The 26,603-nt window shown below is 48.5% G+C and overlaps 2 protein-coding genes across 9 annotated transcripts in view; both read left to right on the top strand.

Annotated features, from left to right (window-relative positions):
• Kiaa0753 (KIAA0753 ortholog) overlaps positions 1-7,219 on the top strand; it is a 71,580-nt gene extending 64,361 nt beyond the window's left edge. For all 7 annotated transcript variants that reach the window (XM_020176439.2, XM_074047129.1, XM_020176437.2 and 4 more), the window contains one exon: positions 5,805-7,219. In XM_020176439.2, coding sequence (XP_020032028.2) covers positions 5,805-5,922 — 118 coding nt within the window. In that variant the 3' untranslated portion in view covers positions 5,923-7,219. The remainder of the gene's footprint in view (positions 1-5,804) is intronic.
• A 13,682-nt stretch (positions 7,220-20,901) lies between these two features.
• The window catches only part of Pitpnm3 (PITPNM family member 3), a 95,448-nt gene continuing 89,746 nt past the window's right edge, over positions 20,902-26,603 (top strand). Inside the window, exon 1 of one of the 2 annotated variants that reach the window (XM_074047124.1) lies at positions 20,902-20,959. In XM_074047124.1, the coding sequence (XP_073903225.1) occupies positions 20,917-20,959 (43 nt within the window). In that variant the 5' untranslated portion in view covers positions 20,902-20,916. Of the gene's footprint in view, positions 20,960-23,669; positions 23,779-26,603 lie in introns of those variants that run through there. The other variant, XM_074047125.1, reaches the window with a different exon arrangement.

The raw sequence follows: 26,603 nt of genomic DNA, 5'->3' as shown, positions 1-26,603 counted from the left end.
ACCAGAAAAAGCAAAGTGCCTGGTGAGGTGAACCCAGAACATAGGTGTGTCTGTGCAGAAGAGTGGTGAGAAGCACCAGATAATTCTGCAGGCCTGGACACCGGAGAGCCAGAAGATAGGAGCATGCTTGGATTCTTATTTGTGAAAATGAGCAGACAGCCATGATGACCTGATGTTTGATCAAAGCCATGAAAGATGCAGAGGCTATTATAATGGATAAAGAGAACTCTGCAGAAGCAGAGGCAATATAGCAAGCAGAATAAAACATTTAAATAACCAAACTAAAATTAATATTCTGAAATAATTAAGAGGAGCTATTATGTCATTAAACAAGAGCAGGACACTATAAAAAGGAACTTTCAGAGAATAAAAAAAAGTTCTTAGAAATTAAAAACAGGCATGGTGGCACATGTCTATAATCCCAGCTGCTCAGGGGGCAGAGGTAGGAGGGTTATGAGTTTGAGGCCAGCCCAGGCAAAATTAGCAAGACTTCTACTTCAAAAACGAAATACCAAAAATAAGGGGTAGGGGTGTGGTTCAGGTAGAATGCTTGTCTAGCAAGCTCCAGGCTCTGGGTTCAACCCCCATTACCACAAAATAAATAAATACCAAGATGGCTGAAATACATTCACTAGAAGGATTCAAAGGAAAGTGTCACAGCCCTCAGGTAACAGGATTTTAAAACATCCAAGATCTGGGTTACAAAAGATTTTTTTTTTTTTAATTAGATGATTGTTCTAAGAGACTGAACATCTGAATAATAGGAGTGCCAGAATTTGCGAAAAGGAGAATTGGGAAATTACCAAGGAAATACTATAAGAAAATTTCCCAGAAGGATGTAATCTTTAGGTCAAAGGGTTCATCAGTTGTTTACTATGTGGGAGTGGATTGATGGATTGGTGGATGAATGAGAGTACACCATGGCACATCCTTATGAAGAGGAAATTTGAACATCTCAGTGTAAGGAGATGCCAAAGATTCCACAGAGGTAAAACTGAACATCTTCACTTAATCAGAAATGAGAATGACCTACTGTTTTCAGTAGCAACACTGGAAGCTAGAAGATATTAGAAGACTCTTCCAAATTTAACCTAGATTTCTTTGCTCAGCTAAAAGATTAATGAAAGGGTAGAGTAAAGATGTTCTTAGGCATGCAGTGTCCAAAGCTACAGTCCCCATGCTGTTTGTCTGTCAGCTGTTGGAGGACAGGTACCACCAGGGCAAGATGGGCATTCAGAAAGAGGAAAGTTTAGAAAACTTAGACTCAATACAGAACTTCCAGAAAAATGGCATAAGCAATTTCCTGGGTAAGAATTTTTCAACAAGCACCGAAACCATCTAGTACAGACTGGAGTAGGAGGGACTGAGGGCTCTAGGAGGGATTGTTCCCCAAGGGGAAAGGCAGAGTGAGGAGGTAGGTACATCACCTGCTGTATTGGAATGTACTGGAAGTACCTTTGTGTTTCTCTCACAGTTTGGCCTTGAATTAGGGAAAGGAATATAGACAACAAAGCAAATATGAAAATGGGGTAATCACTTCTGTGTCTAATAATGATGCACCTGATAATTTGGACCACCTCTCCCCCTGAGGATAACTGTTAATAGAAAAGCTATATTAAAAAATAAAACATATATGCTGGGCATCAAAATGTTAACTAGATAATGAAGAATAGCCGGGCCATGATCCTGGAGAAGACAGGGAGGTTGGCCCACTGTGTGGCACTGGACAGTTACTCTGGAAGGAGAAGGAGCTGCACTTTTGACAGCCCTTTCAGGTCAGAAAACAGATTGGAATCCAGGGGGTGCCAAGGTGAGGCAAGTGTCCTGATGAACTTTCCTCACTTTGTTGTTTATAGTGCTGGTATTGAACAGGACCTTGTGTGTGCTAAGCTTGCACCTGGCCCTTGTCCTCATTTTTGATTGGGATCCTGAAAGGGGGCAAGCTTGGGTGACTTGGATGTCAGTAGGCCTTCTCAGTTGGATTGAAGTGACTTTAGATAGTTGTTGCCTCCCGTCTCTAGGCATAAGCAAGCATAAATTTGCTCTGTACAAAAATGCATCTTAAGGCTGAGCTTATTTCTACAATTTTCATAACAGTGTCTTATATGGTGAAAAATAACCAGGCAACAGAGAGACAAAGTAAGAGCAAACCCACAGCAGCTCCAGATATTAAAGCCATTTCACATACGTTAAAACAACCTTCAGTTGCGTACATAGAAATAAAAGGCTTAGCTTAGAATTTTGCCAGAGAACTTAGAACTAAACAAAATCCAAATGTACATCCTAAAATGAAAGCTACAATTTCTGAAATAAGGAATGCGTAGGATGGGCTCAATAGTAAATTAGACACAATGGAAGAGGAACTTAGAGAATTAGAACATCGGTCAGAAGAAAACATCTAGAGTGATAGATGGAGACACAGTTAAGGATGAAAAGCAGACAGAATAAAGTAACCTAGTTACTCAGGAGAATAAAGTAAGAAAGTCAAGTATTTGTGTTGTTGGAGTCTTAGAAAGAGAGGAGAGCGAGAAAATGTGTCAGAAAAAACATCCAAAGAAATAATGCTGTCACCTCCCCAAAGTAACAAGAGACATGAATATATAGATTTAGGAAGCTCTAAAAACCCTAAGTAAGAGAAATGAAAACAAATTATTTTTTTGGGGGGTGGTACTGGGGTTTGAACTCAGGGCCTCATGCTTGCTAGGGAGGGATCTACCACTTGAGTCACTCTACCAGCCCGAAAACAAATTTATACTTAGCCATATTATAGAATTGTTGAAAAGATGAAGAGAAAAACTTTAAAATCAGTAGGAGGAAAGTTCCAAGAGAAAAAAACCCATCAATTCAGTGTTCTAAGTCTAGTAAAATTTATACCAAGAAGGAAGATGAGAGGTTCCAAAGGAGCAAAGCCAAGACATTGATTACCAATAGACCTTCACCATGGAAAATATTAAAGGGATACTTCTCAGGCAAAAAGAAAACAGTCACAGATAGAAGGTCAGAAATACAGGAAGGCATCAGTTAAAAAGTAAACATGTAGGCAAATGAGTACTGGCTGTATAAAATGATAATACTGGTACTTTATGGGTGCGTATGTGTGTACACATTTCAAATATGCTAAGTTAGAAGGGGTAAATGGAGTTAGTGTCCTCTGAGGTTCTTGTATTATCTAGAAAAAGGTAAGCATACTAGGTAATGTTAGACATTACATCAAGGATGCTTGTTGTTATCTAGGGTGCCCACTAAATGAAAATGAAAGTGTTTAACATCCAACTTAATATAATAAAAATTATACAGGCTAAAAGAAGGCAAGGAAGAAGAGCAAACAAGTAGAAAATACTTACTATTCTAGTAATATACACACAAGTATATCAGAATAATATTAATTGAAAAAGGATCTTACATTGCTGGTTAAAAGACAAAAGAGGGCTGAGGGTGTAGCTCAGTGGTAGAGGGCTCACCTAGACTGCTCTTGGCCCTGGCTCCAGTTCCTAGCACTGCAAGAAGAAAGAGTCAGACAGAGTGGGAGGGAGGAAGAAAGAAGGAAAAGAAGGAAGAAAAGAAGGGAAGGAGGGAGGAAAAATCAAAACAACTAGGGCGGGAATGGGGTAGAAGAAAAGAGTGACACTTGTCTTCATTTACCTTTTCTGTATTAATTCTGATTTTTGGAACCATATCAATGTGTCCTATATATCTCCTCTAATCAGTAAGGATGGGAGACCCCTAACTTGGAATACAAACAGAAACATGAACCTAATTCTGTTTTGGAAAGACACTATAGTCATGTTAAAGGGGAGAGAGGGAGAACTGTAAGCACATACCGAATTCCACTCAATACATTTCTTCTACATGGATTAGCAATTCTAAACATACTTACTTTATATTTTAAGATGGACCAAGTAAGTGAGTACAATCTGAATAATAACAGCAAGTTTTCTGGGGGAGGGCTAGAACGAATCATCTGTTGATTAGAATTACAAGTATTTTTTTTTATGAATGTGTATTTTTAATAGAAGTAGAAGTAGATACAGAGGATGTGTGTATGTTTCTTAAGAGTTTTTCTGCTGAGAGCCTGGAAGCAGAGACACCACCAGCAATGAGACACCTACTGTCCAGATCTTGGTTTCTAAATACTGTTCACCATGAACCTGCCTCTGGGCTCCTTAGGGAAATGGCTGATTCACAGGTGGGCTGCTGAGAAATATAAGATGAGCCTGAAATATGTTGTGCCAGACAGGAAGTGCTAAAGAGAATGATAGGGACATGTCAAGAGGACACATTGGCCATCTTGAAGGGGCTCCTACTGGCCAAATCTAGTAACAGATCATAAAAGTCAGAGTCTATAAGACCAAACTGATATGACTGAGTGAATAAGGGGTAAAAGAAAACTCTTAATTACAGTAGAATGCTAACAATTAAATGAAGAAGGAATGCTGGAGTTAGAAAATCAGTGTCGGGGGACACTGTGATAATTGTTTCAGGCAACTTTGATGAGAAATGGAATACTTACATAGCCTCAAAGTATCTCCCACTGGATGTGGTGGATCAACCTGTAATCCCAGCTACTTGGGAGCCAGAGATCAGGAGGATTGCAGTTTGAGGCCAGCCTGGAAAGTTAGTGTGACACCATCTCAACACAAAAAGCTGGGCATGGTGTGTACGCCTGTCATCCTCCCCATGCCGAAAGCATAAGTAGGAGGATCTCGTCCAGGCCAGTCCATGCAAAAATGTGTGACCCTACCCGAAAAATAACTAAAGCAAAAAGGGATGAGTGGGTAGCTCAAGTGATAGAGCGCCTACCTAGTAAGTGTGAGGACCTGAGTTCAAACCCCAGTACTGCCAAAAAAAAAAAAAAAAAGAAGTATCTCTTATTAGTTATACTTATTACAGAGAACACAGTAACTTTACAGGGGATAAACCTAACAGACACCACCATAACCAAATGTACAAAATTATCAATTACCAGCAATGGGACAAATAAATACCGTGATACACCAAAGGAGTATGATGCCCCTCCTGTAGTATTTATTTCACAGATGTGTGGCCTGATACTGACTGTAAGAGAGCATCCAACAAACCCAAACCCAAGGGAATTCTACACAAAAAAGCCTTTACTCTTTAAAAAATGCTAAGGTCCTCAAAGATAGATGGAGAAACGATTGCAAATTAAAGGGAACCAAAGAGACATGAAAACTAAATTCAGCCAGGAATCCTAGATTGAATTCTAGACTAGAAAAAGTTTTAAAGGACGTTATTTGGACAATTGGTTGGCAGACTTTGAATAGGTCTGTAGATAAATTTAGGTGATAGTTTTGTGTTGATGCTAATGTCGTGGGTTTTCAAATTGTACCATAGTTGTCTAAGAGAATGTGCTTTTTCTAGGAAATATACACTGAAGTCAGGTCTGCCGCTTGCTCTCAAACAACCCAGATTCAAAAGGATGTGTGTGCAAAGCACCCTGCCCTTCTCCTCTCCCAGGCATTGGTCCCAGGTGGCTCTGACCTGGGGCCCTGCTGTAGCTAGGTCATTTCCAGTCCCTTCTAGTTTCAGTGTCTGGAGAGCGAGGTACAGCTTTTCTGTGTTTCAGGTTCATAGCTGGACTCAGGGATCTGAGCACCACCTACTTAATGTCTAGGAGAGCCAGGCCCCTCGCCTTGGTTTTCTTCTTCAAAAGTATCTTGACTTTTCTGGGCCTTCTGAATTTCCCTGTAAATTTCACAACTGAGGTGTTAAGGGCCCAGCTGAGTAAAAGAGCAGCTCCAAGTGTAGCTGTCCAGGCTTCAGCTGTGTCATTTGTCTTCCAGCTTTTCAGAAGAGCTGGTAGATGAAGCCCTTGGGGTCGTGGCTGCAGAACTGCAGGATGTGTGTGAAGACTATGCAGAAGCTGTGTTCACCTCAGAGTTCTTAGAGGCTGCGGCATAAAGGCTACGCTGGAGAAGGGAAGGCACTACCCTGTGTCCTAGAACCAGGAGACTTTTGTCCTCACTGCCTGCCCAGGCCCAGAGGGTGCTGTCCTCTGAAAGGAAGGATATACCCATGATTTCTCTCTGACACAGCAGTGGTTCCGAAGTTTATGTTATGTTTATCAATGCACAGGAAGCTGGAATTGATTATGACAGTATAATTTCAGTTGTATAATTTTCCTATTGGAATATTATGTTCATTTTTCTGGTTTGGTTTGGTGATCCACATGTTTCAGAAGATTAATGAATAAGAAGAATATTTTACACAGGGATTCAAGTTGCCGTTGAAACCCCGAGTGGTCTCAGTGCCAGTGGAAGCTTCTGCTTTCTGTCGTTGGCAGGGTCGTGTTGGGACGCCCATCCAGGCATCTGGTTATGCTGCAAAAGCTCTGCTCATGCAGCGTGGTAGAAATAAGAAGGTCCCGTGCACAGTATTAAACATGTCTTCTTCTAAGGCTCACTTCCCAGGTGATCTTTCACGTTTCAGTCCCTCAGAGTCATTTCTTGCTTGGTGTTGACACACGCTGGTCTTAAAAGCTTTCTCTGCATTCAAAGGACATTTGAGGACTTCAAGAGAAGACCAGGCCTTCTGCTGTGTCCTGTAAAGGTGCAGCGCTCACTCTGTCACCGAGGAGGGCAGAACTTTCTCTCCTCTCTCCCCACACCACAGAGGAGCCCGCACGGGAGGATGGAACAGAGTGGATGGCATGAAGACCTCTAGGTGTCCCCAGAGACAGGAAGACGCCTAAGAACCACATCACTTGGTCTTCCATGGTACCAAGGAGCAAAGCCTCTGTGTCTTTAGAAATTGAATTGAGAAAAACAGAAGGAATGTGCATTAAAAATAGGACTGCTGCCTAGAAGTTTCCTTTAATTACTTGCCTGAGGCCCATTGAAAAAGCTATGGAAAACAAAGGGCATGGGCCCCAGGGAACAATGTGAATCTTGTTAGCACAGCCCAGGTTGGCATCTGGATTGTTTCTGAAGTCCCGTGGTACAGGTGATGGTTTAAGCTGCTGCTCACATCTGTCTGTGCAAAATCGATTTTCGTTTAATGTTAATGTTTTCCTGCTTAACTTTATATGACCTCAGAATGTAAAGAGCTTCAAGGGAATTACAGGTCTTTAACCTGGAGAGTTACATGTGTGCACTTGAACGGGTAGGAGCACCTGTCATTGATAGTATAAAATCATTTGTGTGGCAGTTTTTACTGTGCTGGATTTTTAAAAAAAAATAAACTCAATGTTTTAAAGTTATGCATGTCTATACAAAATAATTTACATCTCCTTTTTTTTTTTCACAGACAAAGTGAAATGTGATTTGCAGGAACCACTGAGAATACTTTTATATTTGATATGAGCATAGTGGATTATTTGCCACCTAAGAAAAGAATAAATGATAATAAAAGCTAACACTTACTGAGTACATACTGGAGCATCGCTCAGTACCCCTCCCTGCATTGACTTATTTAATCTTTGTGTTGTGGGAGACAGATACCATTGCTCCCATTCTATAGATGAGTGCAAAGAAGCCTGAGAGGGGCTAACTTGGCCAAACAAGACTATGCTCCCTGATGCTGGGGTCAGAGATTCATTCCTGTAAAGACAATTGTAGTGATTTGGAGTGTTGTCCTGCCTCTCCTTGTCCCCACACAGCATGTCCTAGACACTGTGCTCTGAGCAGCCCATTCGCTAAGCACTTCCTGCCACAGCTGGCCTCTGAAGGGTCTGGCCCAGCTTCTTGCCTTGTTTCAGGATCTTTCTGGTCTCTCCTGCATGAGATGATCCCTGATCCTGCTCTGACTCACATGGGTAAGGCTTACGCTTCTGTGTCATGTCTGCTTCATAGGGGCAGACATGACTCCCCCTAGGAGTCGGGGGTTTTCAAGTGAATAAGAGAGGCCCTGAGCAAAGCCATGTGGGTCAGGCAGCAGCAGCAAGAAAAGGTGGAGCAGAAAGGGTGCAGGATTAGTGTTTGTATGGAGTGCTGGCTGTCTTAGCCACTCAAGACACTGGTGAGAATTCCCTGCAGCCCCTGTACATTGGGCTGTCCCTTTGCTGTGGACTTGTGACCACCACAAAGGACTCTAGAGGGACCCCCCTTAGCCAGCTCCTGATTCTTCAGGCTCATAGAAGGCAGCTGTATGTCTTCAATACTGGTCTTCTTCCATTGAGCTCTGCTGATTCAAGAACCAGTATCTCAGATTCATTTGACACCCCATGTGTATTAGTTGCCTGAGTCAACAGCATGGGTCTGGATGGGAAGGGCTACCACCAGACGTGCCATGCTGCTTGGTCCTCATAAAGGCCCCACGAAAACCAGATGGGAACGCATATGAACTCAGTCCACGAGCCACTATTATTGCCGCCCCCCCACCCCCTGCCCGCAGCCATCCTGCTGATGGGTTGCTATAAGCAGCCCTTCTCTTCTGTTTCCATGTCAGCCCAGTTCCTGTAACACAGAGCCCTGCTCTGCTCTCACCAGCCTACTTGTGGCTTCAGCCTGGGCAGAGCCTCCAATCAGGTCTCCTTGAGCCTGTACCTGCCCTCCTGGGTGCTCCTTAGCCATCCTGTGCTCTATGTGCCTGGCTACCTTCATTGACTTCTTGAACCAAATCTGTTACTTCTTGCTGTTTTTCTGGCTGACTGTCCACCTGACCACTTCTCTGGTCTGTGTTTGGGTCTTTTCATTTCCACCCCCGCAGTCTCTGCCTCCCTGCTGCCATGGGATAAGATGCTCTGCCTCCCACCCTCCTCAGAGCCTGGTTCCCATGGGATCCCAGCCCCATTTCGTGCCCTGAGGAAGGCGTTAGGCATCTCCTTGCTTCTGTTGTCCCTGACTTTACTGTGGCCCCTTCACAGGTGTCTGTGCCTCTTGGGAAGCTCAGTCATTGACACATGCCAGCCTCTTCCTGGTGTTTCATTCATTCCCCATGAAACCCAGGGTCTTTGAGCTTTTATCCCTCCCTCCCCCATTCCAGTGCCTTAATTAAAATCCTTTGTGCTAAACATTTGAAAGTCTTTCAGTGGTTTCTGGAGCACCCTGCACTATCTCTGGCTCAGCTGTGAGGCACCCCTAAGAGCTCATGGTGGCTGAGACTGCCACCTCCACACCCTGGGCCCTGAAGCCCTCCCCACCCCCATTCACCACAGCCCCCCTCCCCCACCCCTTCTGCACTGGCTCTCGAGATCACGTGCCATCATTTGCTCCTTGCCCTCCGCTATCCCTCCCCAACCCAATCATGCTTTTCCCTCCTCAGCTTTTCTCCCAAGAATCTCCCACCCACACACCTGCTTCATCGCCTTAGTGAGGTTAGCCTAAGACTCCCCCCTTGTGAGCTGCAGGTCCCATTGCCTGTACGGAGAAGCCCACTGGATGTTCCTGCCCTACCCCCTGCATGAGTGGGGCCTTCACCCAATTGAGTCTGCCTCTGCCCATGGCTGGCAGCTCAAGTGGCAGAGGGAGAATTCCAGGGAGCCTTGTGGCTCTGAAATCTTATTATCTAGAGCCTCAGGTGCATTTAGATCCCAGCTACAAGGGCTGTGCCGTCAATGCCCTAACCCCAGGGTTCCAGGGAGTCCGTGCTGTACTGGAAGGAAGGCCCAGCAGACGCTATACATCGGGCACATGGGAAGCAGAGTCCAGGCCATGGAAATGAGCCAGCCACCAGAATATGTACAGCCACCACCTTGAGGGCCCAAAAACCTCCCCAGGAAGCCCAGCTCCTGAGCAAGCTCAGGGAGAGACAGTGCTGTCCATTGGAGTGCTTTTGGAGAGTTATCGTGAGGTCAAGAGAAGCTACTCAATGGTTGGATTTAACACTACCTTACCTCCCCAGCACTTCTCAACTCACAATTGCCTCTGAGTATATACTTCTCTTTTACCGGTCACCATAACCGCCTTGCTGTGTGTACCAGCAGTAATCTGGCTGGTTAAGAATTTGAGCTGAAGGTAAAATCTTGTGTGACTTCCATGCCTCGATTTCCTAATCTGTGAAATGGGATAATGTCTGTGTATGTGTAAGCACCCAGGGTGACTGTGAGGATTGAGGGGTACAGCCACGAAAACACTGAGAACAGCATCTGGCAGAGTAAACACTCTGAGAGTTATCATGAAGGCCTCATGAAAGGCTGCCTGGTTTGCACAAATAAGCTTGCCTCTGAAGTGCTTCCTCTCTTCTTCCTCCCATTGTGCTCTTTCCTGCCCACAATCCTGTGGCTCTCCTTGCTGCGCCCTTCAGTCTGGACACCTGGCAACACTTCCTAGCTTGGCTTTGGCTGCTGAGCAGCACGTCAAGTTCCCCAGCCAGCTGGCCTGCTTGAGCCACCTCACATCCACGTCCTTGTCCTAGGGCTTCCAGTGCCACCAGAACTTTCTAGGCCAGACCACATCCTTGTAGGGCAAACACAATATTAGTCCCATTTTACAGATGCAGAAACTGAAGCTTAGAAAAATGAAGGGACTGACTTGGGGTTTTGTCACTGTTATGTCTTTCCCTCAAGTGGATGATTCTTAGATGGCCTAGAAAGTCTTAGCAGCTGTCAAATGCAAGTGCAATCTCCGTTTTCTTTCTTTTTTGCAGTACTGGGGCTTGAACTCAGGGACTTGCACTTCCTATGCTAGTGCTCTACCACTTGAGCCATGCCTCCAGCCCACAGCCTCTATTTTTATAGTCAGCAGTATTTACTGTGGCCCTGCTCTGCGCCAGGTGCTATGCTTAGTTCTAGGCATGCTACAATGTCCTTCCTCCCTTCCTCATGCAGCCCAGCCCTGAAAGCAGGTCAGAGCTGAGCTGCTGCCTCAGTTTCCACCTGCTCCATCCTAACCTGCCTCACTCATCCCTATATTCTTGCTCAAGCTAGGCCCTGCCTGAAGCCCCACCCCCAAAATAGTGACTGTCGCTCCATGGCCTGGGTGCTTTCACCTTGTTTGATTCTCACATTAACACTGAAGTAGACAGTATTAACCCATTTTACAGATAAAAATGAAGCCACAAGTGGTGGATGCTTTCCAGCAACAAAGTGGTTGTCACTGTCTTTGACTACAAATGTTGAACTCTTCCCAGAGTACTGGACAGCCCCTCCCTCCAGAACCTTGGCACCCAGCCTGCTGCTGGTCAGGCCCCCACTCAGTATCTCTGGCCAGGGACTGGGCTCTGTGCTGAAGAGACAAGTTAGGCTGCAGCCACAAACTGCACTGTGCTCTCACATGTGACCTCGGCTTCTGGTGCCAAGTGGCACTTGCCAACCTGGACATGCTGGTAACTGCCCTGGCCGGGGCTGGACCTGGGCTTGCTGAGCCTGTGAAGTACTGCTCTGCAGATGACCTTCTGGCTCTGCCCAGACCACCATAGTGCCAAAGTCATTGTTCCCAGCCCCCTCCTCTAGCTCGCTCCTCTGCCTCCCACAGACATCGTTCTCAGGCAACATCTCCCCATGTGGCGGGCAAATGGGCACCAACAGAGTCAGCCTGGTGATTTTCCTTTTTAGCAATCACAACAGAAAAGATGCCAGCAAATGCCCCGATAACAGATCCTTGCCTGTGATTGGCCCAGCTCTGGTAAAAGCCCACCTCCCATCTAATCCTTCTCCAATTGGTCAGATCAGAGTCACATGTCCACCCTGAAACAGAGGATGGCTCAGCATCATTGCAAGGACATGGACAGCACATGGATGGGCAGCTGTCCATAGGAAAACTGAGGCCCCATTATCCAAGGCATACCCAGCTGGGAATGGTACTCAGTGGTTGTGTGTACTTAGTATGCACAGGCCCCAGGTTCAATCCCCACCACCAAAAAAAACACATCTTAAGGCTAGGGATAAGACAAATTTCAATTTGCATTAACAGCCATTTAAGGTCCAGTACATACTGTGGAAATGTCAAATCAGGCAGAGTGAAATGGAGCTGAGCTGGAAAGAAAGGCAGCATGCTTCAGCTACATATTGGAAGGAGGAGTTCATTCTTCCTGCCCAAAGATGGCAGCTTGGGTGGTCTTCTTGGAGGAGGCAGTGTTTGAGTTAGACCTTCAAATATAGTTGAGATGTAGTGAAAAAAATAGGAAGGCAGGGCCTCCAGATGGAGGAAATAGCACAGACAAGGCCTGAAGTCTTGAGGAAGGATAGGTGTGCTATACTGTGATCAGATCATGTAGGTGGCGAGGGTTCAGCCAGAACTGAGGCTTCTTCACATCATGGTGAAGGTAAACAGAAGAGTATCATGTGCCCGAGAAGGCTGAGTGCATGGGAGGCTGGAGGAGCGGCCTCAGTGTTCAGTATTGTTCATTATTCCTCCTGCCAAAGTGTTCTGTTCAGCTTCAAGAAGATGCCCTTGGACTGGAATAAGCAGCACCCCTGACCCCGGTGTCCCTTCCTTCTCTTGAAAGCATGATTTGCCCCAGATTGCCCATGCTCTCACTTTCTATCTTTATTCTGTTTCTAAATGGGGAGTCTACTGGGAGCCCCAGGCCCTTGCCAAGAGCTCCATCTGTATCAATCAATCCCTCCTCTGAAATCCAACCCAGCATAAACTCCAGCCTCGCAGTAAATGTGCGCAGAATCTGCAGGCACCAGCTTTTATGGTGAATGAGAATCAGAATCGATGCCCAAACTATTTCATTGAGAACAATAGGAATCTGGGGAGGCACATGCCAGGGGGGCAAATCCTGAAGGTTGAGCAGCCCTGATGGGAACGGTGGAGCCCCACTGCCACCTGCCCACATGCATGCCCTCCCGGCCTCCGCCTGGCCTCACCATCATCAGCGCCCAGAGATGAATCGAATATCCACTAGTAGGATGGGGAAGTCTTGGCAATAATCAAAGACCCTCCAGTGAGAGGCAGACAGCCTTCATTACCCATGTAGGTGGCTCTCCAGTCAGCATTTCCTTTTGTCAGGAAGAAATCCCAGGCACGTGTGCTATAGGCATCTCCCTGAGCACCATCCAGGCAGGTTGGGACCTGTCAGCGTGACCCTGTCCTCTCCCCATTCTGAGCTGGGGCCTGACATCCTGCAGAGAGATTGCTGCTCATGACCTGTGGTATGTGTGACAAGCCACCTAGGCCTCGGGGACAAGGATGCTGGCTTGGCTCACCAAAGCTTTTAATTAACTCAGCTTTAGACAAAAACAAGTCCCAGACTTCCTAGTGTCTAGGGGGCCTGTTTCCCATCTGGACAAAGGATCGACTGAAACAGGAGTTATTGCTATTTTGAAAGGTCAGGATTCCTTTAAAAACCTAATCAATGCTGTGGACCTTTTCTTCAGAAAAAAACACACAGGAACCCCCCTCCCACATCACACATATTACAGATACACAACATATATACACACATAGCCACATGTGCAACATGTGTGCCTACACACACGCACGCACACACGCACATGCACATGCACACACACACTTGCAGTTTCTCATCTCTTTCAGGGTTCACAGTCCCAGATCTGCTTGGACCCAGGTAAGAACCCTGAAGAAAATGATTCTGCATTCTGTCCCTCCCCTTTAGCACTCTCGAAGGTGCTTATGCATACACTGCTCTGAGGGAGACAGAGGGATTCATTACCTTCTTTTTGGGTGGGTCTGGGATTTGAACTCAGGGCTTTGTGCTTGCACAGCAGGCACTGTACCACTTGAGCCTCATTTTGCTCTGGTTACTTGGGAGATGGGGGTCTCTGAACCATTTGCCCAGGCTAGCCTTGCACCAGCCTCTGGAGTAGCTAGGGTTATAGGCGTGAGCCTCTGGCACCTGGCTCATTACTCCCTCTTCTGCAGATGGGAACAAAAGCCTGGAGTCCAGTCTGATATTCCTTCTGCTCCTTTGACTTTTTAGCCCTTACTCCCTTTCTGCGCACAAAACAAAACAATACCTCATTTCCCCACCCAGGAATTTCTAGTAGTTTTCACTGAGTGGAGGGGAGTAGCCATCCACTTCTCTGGGTGAGGTCTGCTGGATCTTGGCCTTCGTAGGCTTTTGTTAAGTTTTCCTTTAGACAACTTGAAATAGAATTTGAATTCTGAAAATCCTGGTTGTTATTTCCCAATGATGAAATATTGCAGTGAATGTCAAGACACTGAAAACCACCCAGCCCACAACAGCCCAAACACGAAGGTGGCAGCCCCTCACTCCTGTGGCTGGGGTGTTGGGGAGGCTCTCACCCCCTCACTGCAGTTTCCTGCAGAGCAAGCCTACCACCTCAGGGGCAGTGACCAGTGCCCACCACAGGTGAGAATGTCTCATGCAGCTCACCCCATCCACTCCCCTCCATCCCCCGAGCAGGCAGCTTTATTCCTGTTTATGGGAGCCTTAACCTTGGCAGGGCTTTAGGGCTGAGCTTTGGGGGATTGTTAGGTCCACATGATGACATGTCTCAGTTTGGAACTCATGACGCAAACTCCATGGAAACTGTCCAGCACTCTGAGTGCATCACCCACTCAGTGGACATTGGGCTACAGGTGCCCACCCTCCCACTTCGCGGTCCTCAGATCTTTTTGTCCCACATCTGGAAGCTGGAGCATAGTCACACATCCTAGACTTGGCAATCAGGCCTGGCTTGAATGAGTGACGTAAAAATGACGGTTCTTTCTGAACCATTTGCTGGTCTAGTAGGAGAAAGGGGCCATCACACCAAGGTCTCTGCAAAAACATGGCTGCTCTGCTCTGTGGCTGGGTCTTCTCCAGCCTCAGTTCTTGTCTGTTTTCCAAGCCAGTCCTTGTGGCCTCCTTTGATTTTCTGTGACCCTGCCAATATATTCCTTTAGCTTCCGAGAGCCTGAGGCTGTCTGTTCTCTACAATGTGCAGCTCGTGCATGCATAAGCTATCCCCATCCAGGATGACTGCTGCAAGCCATGCAGTCTGCATACCGGGTTCTCCTGCAGCCAGACTCAGGGGAGGGGAGGGGGGAAGAAAAGAAACAGAGAGAGAGAGAGAGAGAGAGAGAGAGAGAGAGAGAGAGAGAGAGCAGAGAGAGGGAGTCATCATCAGAAGCCAGGAATGACTCCTTGCACCTTCACTGGAGAGGGTGAGGAAGGAGCCATGAGCTAGGAGACTGGAGTCCTTCCTCAGCCCCAGCTGTGCAGCCAACTCTGTTTTTGACATCCTCCCCCATTACCTGGGGCCCAGCATCCCCATCTGTGCAGTGAGATGCTGGGTCCACCAGGACGGGCCTGGATCCTGTGAGCAGGGTCAGGAGGTTTCCTTTCCAATTGTTCAACTTCCTCATCAGAATAAAGGAGGCCCCCATCCACACAGGATTTACGCTCCAGGCACACCCGACCTGACAATTACATTCTCTTACTCTAAACATACCTCACCTCCTTCTCCCTTCTTTGCTCTGTCTCTCTGTCCCTCTCTTTCCCTTGTAAGTGCATTACACGGGTGAAGGTGAAACCATGAACACTTTGCTTTTTCTTTCGCCCTCTGGAAATGGATTTACATAAAATAACCAGAAAGCATTTCTCCAGCTGCTTCTCTATTCACAGGCAGCCCTTCTGGGCCAGGATAGTTCCTTGATGGACTGCGGTCCATCCTTCAGCTGGTAATTTAATTGGCACCTGCTTGGTGAAACATCTCCCATTGAGGTTTGGAAAGCAGCTTGGAAAGGGCTGCTTCTGTCTCTGTGAAAGACCCATGATCTGGAGTCCCTGGAGTGTCCTTTTGCTCAGCATGTAATCTAGTATATCTTTAATAAGTGGAGTCAATTCGCTTTCAAAACCCTTGTAAAATTCAGCCTTTTAGTCATTCTGACCAGAAGCATTCAAATTGCAAAATGAACAGATAGCCCCAGCAGCCTGGGAGATCTGCCCTGGACACCAGTAGGCAGGCATCGGTTGCCCAGGGAGGCCTCTGCCCAGACAAAGGCAACAACCTCTGTGCCTCAAGAATCCTCCCACCCCTTCTGTACCTGCCCTACACCTCCCCCTGGGATTTGAAAACCAGGTGACCCAGAGGCAAAGGCTTTGGAAAAGCCATGAGTCTAGCAGGCTGGTTTTAGAGACAAGGAAGTGCCCAGAGCCCAAGCTGCGAATAGCCTGAGGTTGCACTAGGAGTCAGTGGCAGAGCCTCAGCCTCTTGGTTTCCTGTGTCCTGTTTCTGTCTTCTTTTTTCTTGTCTTCTTCCCTTCAGTGGTTAAGGCAAGAGCGTGGACATCAGAAGTCTTGGGTTGAAGCCAGGCACTGGTGTGACTCATGTCTGTAATCCTAGCTACTCAGGAGGCAAAGACCATGAGGATCACAGTTCAAAGCCAGTCCTGGCAAATAGTTCACAAGACCCAATCTCAAAAACACGCTTCACAAAAAAGGGCTGGTGGAGTGGTTCAAGGTGTAAGTTCTAAGTTCAATCTCCAGTACCAGGTGCAAAAAAAAAAGAAGTCTTGGGGTTGAATACTTGCTCTATCACTCAAGAAAAACACCTAGCTTCTCTGAGCCTCAGTTTTCTTTTCTGTTAAATGGGCACCGTCATAAGCCTGCCTACCTCAACACATTGCTATGAGGATTAAAAGGAGGTTGGGCAGGGAAAGCACTTAAAATATTTCCAGCACATGACAATCACTTGTAAACATTTGTGACTGTTCTTATTGTTATTTTCACTAAATAAAAATGTGTTGCTACAGTAGAGAGAAGTAGAGCAAACATGCCAGAGCTTCCTGCTGGCAGTTAGAGACCCAGGATGGCTTCCTTATGAGCAAAGACATTTCTTCCCACCAACTTTAAGCCCAGGAGAGGTCGCAGGTCTTTGAAAGTCCAGAGGCAGGGGCATGGATAGAGCGACCTTTCTTAGTTGCTCTGTCCCACAATGACTGTGTCTTGGCATTTACTCTGGCACTGCCTGGGCAACAAGCAGTGTGGGGTCCTCTGGAGAATCAGGACCAACGCTCTTTGAGATCTGTGCCCACAAGGGCAGATTTCGCCTCTGCCATGCATGCTAGCAGGAGCTTCTATCCCGTGCTGGCAGAACTCTGACGCTCCTTTTTTTTCTTTTTTTTCTTGTTTTGTGGTGCTGGGGATAGAACCTAGGGCTTTGTATATTGTATATTTCAAAATAGCTAGAAATTGGAATTTTGAATTTTCTCAGTACAAAGAATTGCTGTATGATCAAGGTGATGGATATGCTACTTACCTGATTTGATCATTACACAGGGCTCTACGCCTGAGCTCCACCCAGCCTGGAGGTTTATTTGTGTTGTATGTTATACTCCTTCACATGCTGACTTCAGCTCAGACCCTCCACTCTTTTACTCTGGTAAAGGTTGAGATGGTGAGCACTGGTGCACTTGGTCATGGAGGAGAGAGAGAGAGACCATCTATCCTAGGGTTCAGTGAGCTGCAGCCACTCAGCTGGTTCTGTGGGAGACTCTGGGGAGAGGCAGAGGAGCCCTGGGCTACATGTCAAAACACTGGATTCTAAAACTAGGCCAAGTCATAGCCTTGGTCTCACCATCCATCACACGCAGGCATTGGTAGAATGAGACCTCTCCAGAGAGTTATTTGGCCATCAGTCACTTAGGGAAATGGTATGCAGTGTTCCCTATGGCTCGACAATTCCAACAGTGTGTCTGAGCTGCAAAGAACCTCTTGCACTCCAACCAGAGACGTGCAGGGCATTTAATTCAGAATCAAGATGACATCTGGCTTTCCCGAAACTCAGTTTCCTTACTTGTAAATGGGAATGGACATAAGAGTGCCTCCCTCATTATGCTGCTTTTGGGAGACCTCAATGTTTATTTAAAGGGAGAAATGAGAAAACGAGGTGTGTCACACAACAAAATAGGACACAGAAGTCAAAACAAGCAAGACAAAATCAAATATCCACATAGGCTGGATCCTAAAAACAATATTAAAAATAAGCAAGGCACAGAAAAGCAAGTACCACCTGACTTCACTCATGTAGGATCTAAAGAAGTCGTCCTTGTGGAGGGTGAGAGTAGAATGGTGGCTACCAGAGGCCGGGGAGGGGAGGTGAAAGGAATGGGGAGAGGCTGGCCGATGTGTACAAAGTTACAGTTAGTTACAGAAGAGGAATATGTTCTGGTGTTCTATTGCCTGGCACAGTGACTATCTTTAACAATAGTGTATTATATATTTCAAAGTAGCTACAAAATAAGATTTTGAATGTTCTCACTACAAAGAAATGATACATGTTCAAGGTGAAGGATACATTAGTTACCTGATTTGATCATTCCACAGTGTATATATTATATATATTAAAACAGCACATTGTATCCTATAAGTAAGAACAATTATCATGTGCCAGTCAAAAATAAAATCAAACTCAAAAATAATATTAAGAGGAAAAGTAAGGAGTAGACACGCTGCCCACCAAGGTGCCATTATGGAATGTTTTAAATGCATACATGCACGTATATTATAATATTCGTGCACACACATATGTGGGGAAAAGCTGAAGAAGGCAGACTGGAAAACATTTAATTTCAGAGAGGATTAGATGGAGTGGGACTTGGGGGCAAATAAGGACCATGCCCAGAGTAGAGGGAGATGCTATGAACTAATTAATGAACAGCGTAGCAACACTGACTCTGTGCACCCTCTTATGTGTAGCTCAGGTCAAGCCAGAATAACTACAGAAAGTTCAATGATCCCTCAGGGTTTTCTCACAAAGCCACTCTGTGTTTCCCTGCATGGCCAGAGCTGGAACCAACGATAGATTCCAGAGGACCAGGCAGGCAGAGCAGTGGAGCCAGAGAGGAAGTTACCTGAGGCAAGGTGCATGAGAGCCGTAATAGTTGTAGATAGCATAATACACGCCGATAAAGCTCCATCTGTTGCACCATCCATTTACATAACCTGATTGTGAATTCCTGCCCTTGTCTCCTGCTACTGTTTTAGAAGTCAGGCAATTTCCTACTCCCGTAGAGCTTCTTTCGTGCTATCATCTACAACTGTGTCTGATTTTCTGAGTTCTGGAATCCATCATAAATAAACAATGTTGTGAGTGGGAAGAGACAGGGGAAGGACTGACTGAGGTCAGAGCATCTGGCTGTACTTGTTCTGGGTGCTCAGCACTGACAGGTGTTTGTAGACCTGCAGACATCAAGAGCAGTCTCGCAGTGTGTTTTAGATTTTCACCCAGTGCCTAAATCTTATATGGCTCAAGTAACTTGAAAATATCTAGGCTTGCCTCGGGCCAATCTCAAAAGTCTTGATCTCAGACAAATGCAAAACACAGGTCCATCTGCAGAAGCCTCGTGAGCAAGGTAAATCGTGGCCTGCATTTCCACAGGCAGGAAGCACAAAGCCAGCAGAACCTATTGAACAGCCTGATTAACTCTTTTCCTACCATCTCTCCAGTATGGGCAGCTCAGGGTAGCTGTTAAATCTCTCTCTGCCTCCACCCCAACACCCCTTTGTTGAAAAACCTACCTAATCACCTCTCCACACCCTCTCTCTTTAGAGGAGGCACAGACCACTTGGTAAGAAACAGGTTGAACAGTAATCCTTGAGAGGAAACCCAGATGGAGTCTCAAGCTGTCTCAGGATCTCATGTTAAAATTTGATGAAGTCCAGTTCAACAGATTCTGCAGGATGAAGAATCTCACAAATGTCTCTGAAAACACCGAGGATGCACGCACACATATGCTGTCTGGTATCTACAGCCCATCCTCTGGGAACGTAGTGGACAGCAAGCAAGGGACTTTGAAGTGTGAGAACTAGTGAGGAAGGAGCTGAGAACAACCCAGGGCCAGGCCAGAAGACTCCTCAGGAAGGGAGGGAGCTGCCAGGAGACCAGTGAGGCAAGGGTACAAGAAGAGAGGAGAAAGGGAGCTGTGGAAATTTGGACGTGGGAGTGAACACAGCTGGAAGTTTGAGAGAGACTTTTGGAGAAGGGTGTTAGTGCCAGGCTTCAGACATGCTTGTTCATGCGTGTTCATTTCATCCTCTTGGCCTTGGCCCATGGTCCCAGCTTGTCAAGGCCACTGACAATGGCTATGGATCTGCCAGATGGCTTGCAGCCAGTTTGCATGAGCTGCATTCACAGCTGCCTCTCTGTCGTGAGCAATTTTTCTAAAAGGTATGGAGGCCTAGGGATCTCCTTCTGTTGGAGTTCATCCAGGAGTGGACAGAGAGTCATCCCTTGATCAGGTCATCATTTTGCCCCGACCCCCTATGTTGTTCACAAAGTTGCCATCAGAGAGTTAAGCAACAACTGTGCCCAAGCTTAGGCCAGGCAGGCATGGCAGTGCCCAACTCCATCAGCCTTCCAAGCTGTGTCTACAAAGGAAATGTGGAGGGCCTGTCTCAACTGGCTTTCCACAGGGCTGCGCTGATTCTTAGGGACTGTCACTTACCTTTCCAAAGGCTTGGATACCATCTGGCCAGAACTGATATCCAGGCCTGGGGTCTGTTGTACTAAGCAATCATCTTGTTATCAGCCCCCACTGCCTACCTGCCTGGAACTCTGCAACCTGTGCACATTAGTGCCAGAGTCCTTCATGGGAGCTGGCAGGCCTGGGCCCTGCTTGCTTTCCCCAGTTCTCTGGATTTTAATGTTTGCCTGGGCCAGGGAGCAGCTGGCCACTGCAGGGGCAGAAGCAGAGTGAACTGTATTCAGAGAAAAGGGCCTGAGCCCAGGTCTCAGAGAGAGGATTGGGTCTAAACCTCTTCACTGACAGTTGGAGGCCCAGGAGGCACAGCTGATTCCTGTTCCCCCCTCCTACAGGCAGCCAAGGTCAGCGTCTGTAAATTGCTAGTTATTCCTTTCTTCAATTAAGGACGATTCTTCCGATGCAGGAAGTTAACTCCCACCAGTTAATCTAATGGCCTTGATGTGTTTGCTCTGTCGAAGGCAGGGCTGGAACTGCCTTGGTAGCTAACAGAGCCTTCAGGAGCTGCCTTGGGGGCCGGGCTGCTTGCCCTGCTGGGTTCCACATCCACTTCTAAGGCTGGAGCTGAGGTCAAGGCTTAAGGACAGCAAGCTACGGGAGGAACCAGGGAACCTGAGGTCTCATGTGGCCAGTCTGGCCCATTGTCTTTCCATCTGAGAAGAGAGGTGAGGAGGGTGGAATGGTGAGATGATTTTTGAAATTCCTATCCATTTGGCATCTCACTTTCAATGCTCTACCTGTCCCCTCCCAAAGGCACGAGTTTAGGGTTTGTGGTGGATAAATTCAGTGATGAGGGAAGGGGTCCCAGTGCTCACCTACAGACTATCATCTGCAAGCAGAATATTTACAGATGCGCACACACATGTACACACATGTGCACAAACACACACGGCTATGCCAGGAAATAGGGCTGCTGACAGCCTGAAGTCACTCTTCTGACAGTGAACCAAGGGCTGGGAGGTGCTCAGGCCCTGTGCATCCCCTCTGTGGCAGGTTTATTGCTCTTTCTGCAGCCAGTGATCTCCACTGTGACCACTCACACCTCCACAGACCAGGTGGCCAAACCAAGGCATGATCAGCAGGCTTCCAAGCCTCAGAAACTCCCACAGCCACAGAGAAGAGTGAGGACAGCAAGCCATAGTAGACAGAGAACAGGCCTGAGATCTAACGTTACAGGACCATGAGCACTGACCTTTCTCAGCCTTGGTTTCCTTCTGTGTACACTGAGGTGATGCTCAGAGAGCACACCAGGGATAAATAATAGCATATGCATAAATCCAAGAGCATACTAAACATTTACTATCCCTGCTCCTGTAGTCACGCTCTGGTGACCACCCTGCTGGTGAACAGCTCTGGATTCATGACTTTATTTTATTTTGTGGTACTGCAGCTTGAACTCAGGGGTCTACACCTTTAGCCACATCACCAGCCCTTTTTTGTGATGGGATTTTTCAAGATAGGGTCTCGAAAACTATTTGCCCAGGCTGGCTTTGAACCGTGATCCTCCTGATCTCTGCCTCCTGAGTAGTTAGGATTTTAGGTATGAGCCACCAGCGCCCAGCTGGATTCATGAATTTTTAAGCTTTTGAAATTCTGTGTACTGGAGTGTGTGGTGCTGCCTGGTTTACAGAGCTCTTGGGATTAAGAGGTTTTCTGGGAAGTGAGACTTTCAGAGCTAAAACTAGAACAATTTTTTTTTCTTTTTTGAAGTACTGGGGCTTGAACTCAGGACCTACACCTCAAGCCACTCCACCAGCCCTTTTTTGTGAAGGGAATTTTTGAGATAGGGTCCCGCAGAACTATTTGCCTGAGATGGCGTTGAACCACGAGCCTCCTGATCTCTGTCTCCTGAGTACCTAGGATTACAGGCATAAGCCACCATTTCCCGGCTAAAACTAGAACAATTTTTGTTAAACCAGAATGGTGTCACCCTGGGTGAAACCACACTAGGAGGTTTGGACTGAGGGCACTAGGGAGCCTTGGTTTTGTTGGTGAGGCATCCAATGGTAGGAAAGGACCTGCTAGGATGAGATCTCAGCTCAAGTGAGGAAGACATTCTCTTGGCTAGCTCTGTCCAAAAATGGAAGCACTTTCACTGGAGGAACTGAGCCCCCTGCCTTTGGATATAATCAACAAGGAGCTGCTTAACAGGGATCCTGTAGATGGATGGAGTCAAAGCCCCAGAGAGAATGCTGGACTAGATGTCCATTGTGGCCCCTTGTAGTTCTGTGTGTACCCAGTTTCCACTGAGGAGCTGATGCGACACTGGAATGAGGATGGTGGCTACCACAGGGATGGAATTCTCTGATGCACAGGGCGGGTAGGACAAAGGGGTGGGTGGCATGCTTAGTTGCAGACTGCAGCTGGGTGCAAGCCCTTCCAGTTTCTGGGAGGAGAGCTGGGCTCCAGTGAGGTTAAACAGTCCTGCGAAGAGCAGGTACCCAACCCCTATCCAGCAGCAGGGAGCGAGGGGAATGGTTTGGGAGATGGAGGGTGCTTCTGTAAGCTGGTCAGACTTTCTTTGGATCCACAGACCTGGACTGGTCCCGAACTAGGGAAAGGCCTGCTCTTCTCTGGACTCTACTACCTCACAGCCCAAATCTCCCCACGAAGCCTGTTCGCTAGAATGCTTGTGCCCCAAAGTGGAAAGGGGGCACCAATCACTGCTTGGTCACAGGCCCATAAACTCTGCTGGGCCTGGAATCTCCGGTGGGATTTGCAAGGGTTTTACACGTTCCTTTACAGTTAAAGCCACAGAGTCCTTTCTGTTTTGAGTCAGATCCGACTCTTGAAGGATCCAGAACCCCTGAATAGGGGGCTGCTGGAGGGGTCCCTCTCTGTCTCCGAGGAAGCTTCTTGAGTCCGTCTTCCTTCCTCTAGCTCCGTCATTCCCTCCCGCTGCCAGCTTCTAGGTCTTTAGTCTGCTCTGAATGTTTCTAGATTTCTTTCTCTCCCGCACGAATGCTGCTGCCCTAGGTGTGTCTCTGGTGCTTTCGCAGGGTCACCGTGCCCTGGTGGTTCCCAGTTCGTGTCCCCATCCCTGTTTGGACCGCAGTGTCTCTCTGCGGTGTCCGAGCCGTGTCTCTGCTTTGGTCCGGGTCCTGGTTCTGGTCCCCTTGGTCCCTGGCTGCCGTGCCCCGCGCGCTGTGGCCGCAGCCTGGGGCGGGGGTGCGGGCCCGCGGGGGCGGCGTTGGGCGCCTTCTTTCGTCAGTCCCTCCCCGGCGGCGTGCGGGGGGGGGTGGGGGAAACGGGACAGCGCGGCAGCCGCTCGGCGCCTTTAAGGGAGCAGGAGGGAGAGGCGAGGCGGCGGCGGCTGCGGTGGCGGCAGCCGCGGCGAGCGGGGCGGGGGCGCGGGGCGCGGCGCGCGGAGTCCGCTCGGGGCCCGAGGCGCCGCGGCGGCCGGGGCCGGGCCGGGAGCTGCAAGGAGCGCGGGCAGCGCAGCGGGAGCCCGCCGCCCGGGACATGGCCAAGGCGGGCGGTGCAGGTGAGAGCGGGCGCCTGGAGGGCAGGGCTGGTGGCCGGGGGAGGGACCCGCGCGTCTCCAGGAGGGGCCGCGGGTTCAGGTGAGCCCTTCGCTCAGGTGGGCGGAGGTTCCGCGACGACAGGAGGGTCCGTGGCGAGGCCAGACCCCAGCGCGTGGAGAGGGGTCTCCAGTGCCCCACGTCCTTCCTGCGCCCCCAGCCAGCTCGTGGGACATCGCGCCCTCCTCGCTATAGCCCCGCTGGAAAGGGCTAGGTTTGGGCGTCCCTGTCCAGTCCAGTTGTCTGGAGCTATCTCTCCACTCCGGAGGCCCTGGGCAGACCCTGGAATGGGGACCGAAAGGGATGTCCCGCGGCTGCAGATCCATCCCATACCCCGCAACGCAAACCAGGACGCGCCCCCTTGTCCTGCCACTCTCGCTCTCCAGGACGCAACAACCCCCGCCCCCAGCTCGGTTCGGAGACCCAGATTTCTTCTCCCGCAGGAGGGGTGTGCGTGGCGCGCGGGCTGGGGAGCCGCCCTCCCACCCCCATCCCTGGGAGGCAGAGCCTCAGGTTTCGAGACCTCCTGGGGTCCTGTGGGCTCTGTCCTCCCTTAGGCTCAGGCTGTGTAGCCGGTCGTTCAGAGAGTGGGTGTTAGTCATTCGTTCATTCATCTTGCCAGACGTTCATTCACCAACATCTGCTCCGTGCCAGACCCTGAGCTGGGATCTGGGATCGGGGGAGACCACACTGATCCCCTGTTTGTACAGTTGGAGCTCCATGGTGCCTTGGGAGGCCTGTTGAGGAAAACCTGTACCCAGGGCCGGCCATACAGGGTTGGCCATGCGCAGGTGACAGCAAAGCTGGTTTCACAGTGCTGGCTTGTGAGAATCTGCCATGAACTCACACCAAACCCGTGACGTTGGCAGGTGCCATGCCACCCCCCTTCCAGGACCGGGCATTGGCCTGGAGTGAACCCTTCTCCACCCATAAGGGATGGCAGTGATGGAATGAGTGTGAACTCACTAGTACACACTCTAGGTGTGAACAGAGCACTGGCTGTGTGTCAGTCCTCCCCACCCAGAATATTCCCTGGGACCCTGGGCCAGGTACCACTCTTCCTGTGCGTGCACTGGCATGTGATTTAGGTGCCTGAGATTATAGTCCCTTTTTGTCCCTGAGGAGTCCTGTCAGGGTGGGGCTGGTTGTTGAGACATAATAAGTACAGAGCCCACCTAAGCACTCTTTCTCACTTCCCTCCCTGTTCCCTCCTGTGAGATGACACCCGGAGGCTGGAAAAGGCTCCTTGCTTCCTTCCTCTCTCCCTGTGCTGGGTTCTTCCCCACCCCCACTCCTCACAGAAGGAAGGTGTGTGCTCGCCCACTGCCCACTTGGCGCCATCTGGATGTGACAGTCATAGCAATGGCTACTCGGCCTGTGCACCCAGGCAATGTGCTGAGCCCTTTTTTGGCACAGTAGTTCTGGGAGGTGGGACATGCCACTTTCCCCCGTTTACAACATGCAGAAACAGATACTCAGAAATTGCCCCCTCAAGGTGGCCCAAGGGTCTGGACAGAACCTGGAATGCAGGCGAAGCCTGTTGACTCTCAAGATTTTTCCCTTTGAAAGGCCGTCCCCTTCACTTGCTGAGTGGGTGTGCCAGCCTGTCCTGGGCATGTCCATGGGAACTTGTACCAGCTCACTGCTGCGGCATGCTATCTGACGCTTTGCTTTCCGGTTGCAATGGCATGCTTGGCCCTTTCCTTCAGGGCAATCACATTCCCCTCTGTGACCCACCAGCCTGGCTTCTCTCCTCCCCCCCTACTCAGACTCAACCTTTTTGTTTTGTTTTGTTCTCTTGCAGTGCCAAGATTGAACCCAGGGCCTTGCAGGGCCTTGTGCGTGCTAGACAAATGCTCTACCACTGAGCTGCACCCCCAAACCCTCAAAGGAGCTTGCAAGCCAGATCTGACCACTATTCCCAGCTCTTCCAGGGATTTTGTGTTTTGTAAATGTCTCTTCTCTTTAAGCTTCTAACCCTGGTGAATTGAACTCATGGTACCATGCCTGGGAACCATCTACCCACCCACCGCATCTGTGCAGAACATGTGGTGGATGAGCCTCAGAGCAGAGGGAACCTGGGGGTCAAGGAGACCAAGTCCCTCTCTTGACAAATGGGGAAGCTGAGGCCCAAAAAGGGGGTGTACTACAGAAAGGGTTGGCTGTTCAGCAGCATCTACCTGCTTGGGCAGACTTTGGGCAGAATGACCAGGCCTTCAGTGTGATGGCAAGACTAGAGTAGAGGGAGGCTGAAGGCCTGAAGTGGAGGCTGTGGGTCCTTGACATATGAGTAAGGGGTCTCTCCTGACCTGCAAGGGGTTTCCTCTAAAAACTGGCCATAGAACACCTACTGAGGAAGAGACAGGGTCTTGGGTCCTGGGTTGCCATGGTATCTGATTCCAGGTCATCACATGGTGGTCTACTGAATGGTACTTCTGGAGTTGTGCAGTATACAGCCTGAGCAGTCAGCCAGGGCTGTGCCAGCTGTGTTGGGAGCTGAAAGACGGCAGTTCAAGGATTTCCATGTAGGCAGGAGGATCCAGAAAAAAAGAGAAAATATAATCAGATCCCAGAAGGGTGGGATAATTCTGCAGAAGGTATATCAAATGGATTACTACCACTTCCCAATTTCTGGGCAGATTTCAGTCACACAGCTGAAATCATTTATAGTGCTCCCCATCTGTGCTTGAGGGGAGAGAAGGCGATCCCTTGGTCTTCCCCTTTGGACACAGAAAGAGGGGATGAAAGTCAGTGATAAGGAGGTGGGTGTCAGGGGTTGGGGGGAGAC

This window comes from Castor canadensis, chromosome 11 (genome assembly GCF_047511655.1).
Source record: "Castor canadensis chromosome 11, mCasCan1.hap1v2, whole genome shotgun sequence".
Taxonomy (NCBI): Eukaryota; Metazoa; Chordata; class Mammalia; order Rodentia; family Castoridae; genus Castor; species Castor canadensis.
Note: the sequence above shows the minus strand (reverse complement) of the source record. Positions and strands in the feature narration are given on the sequence as shown.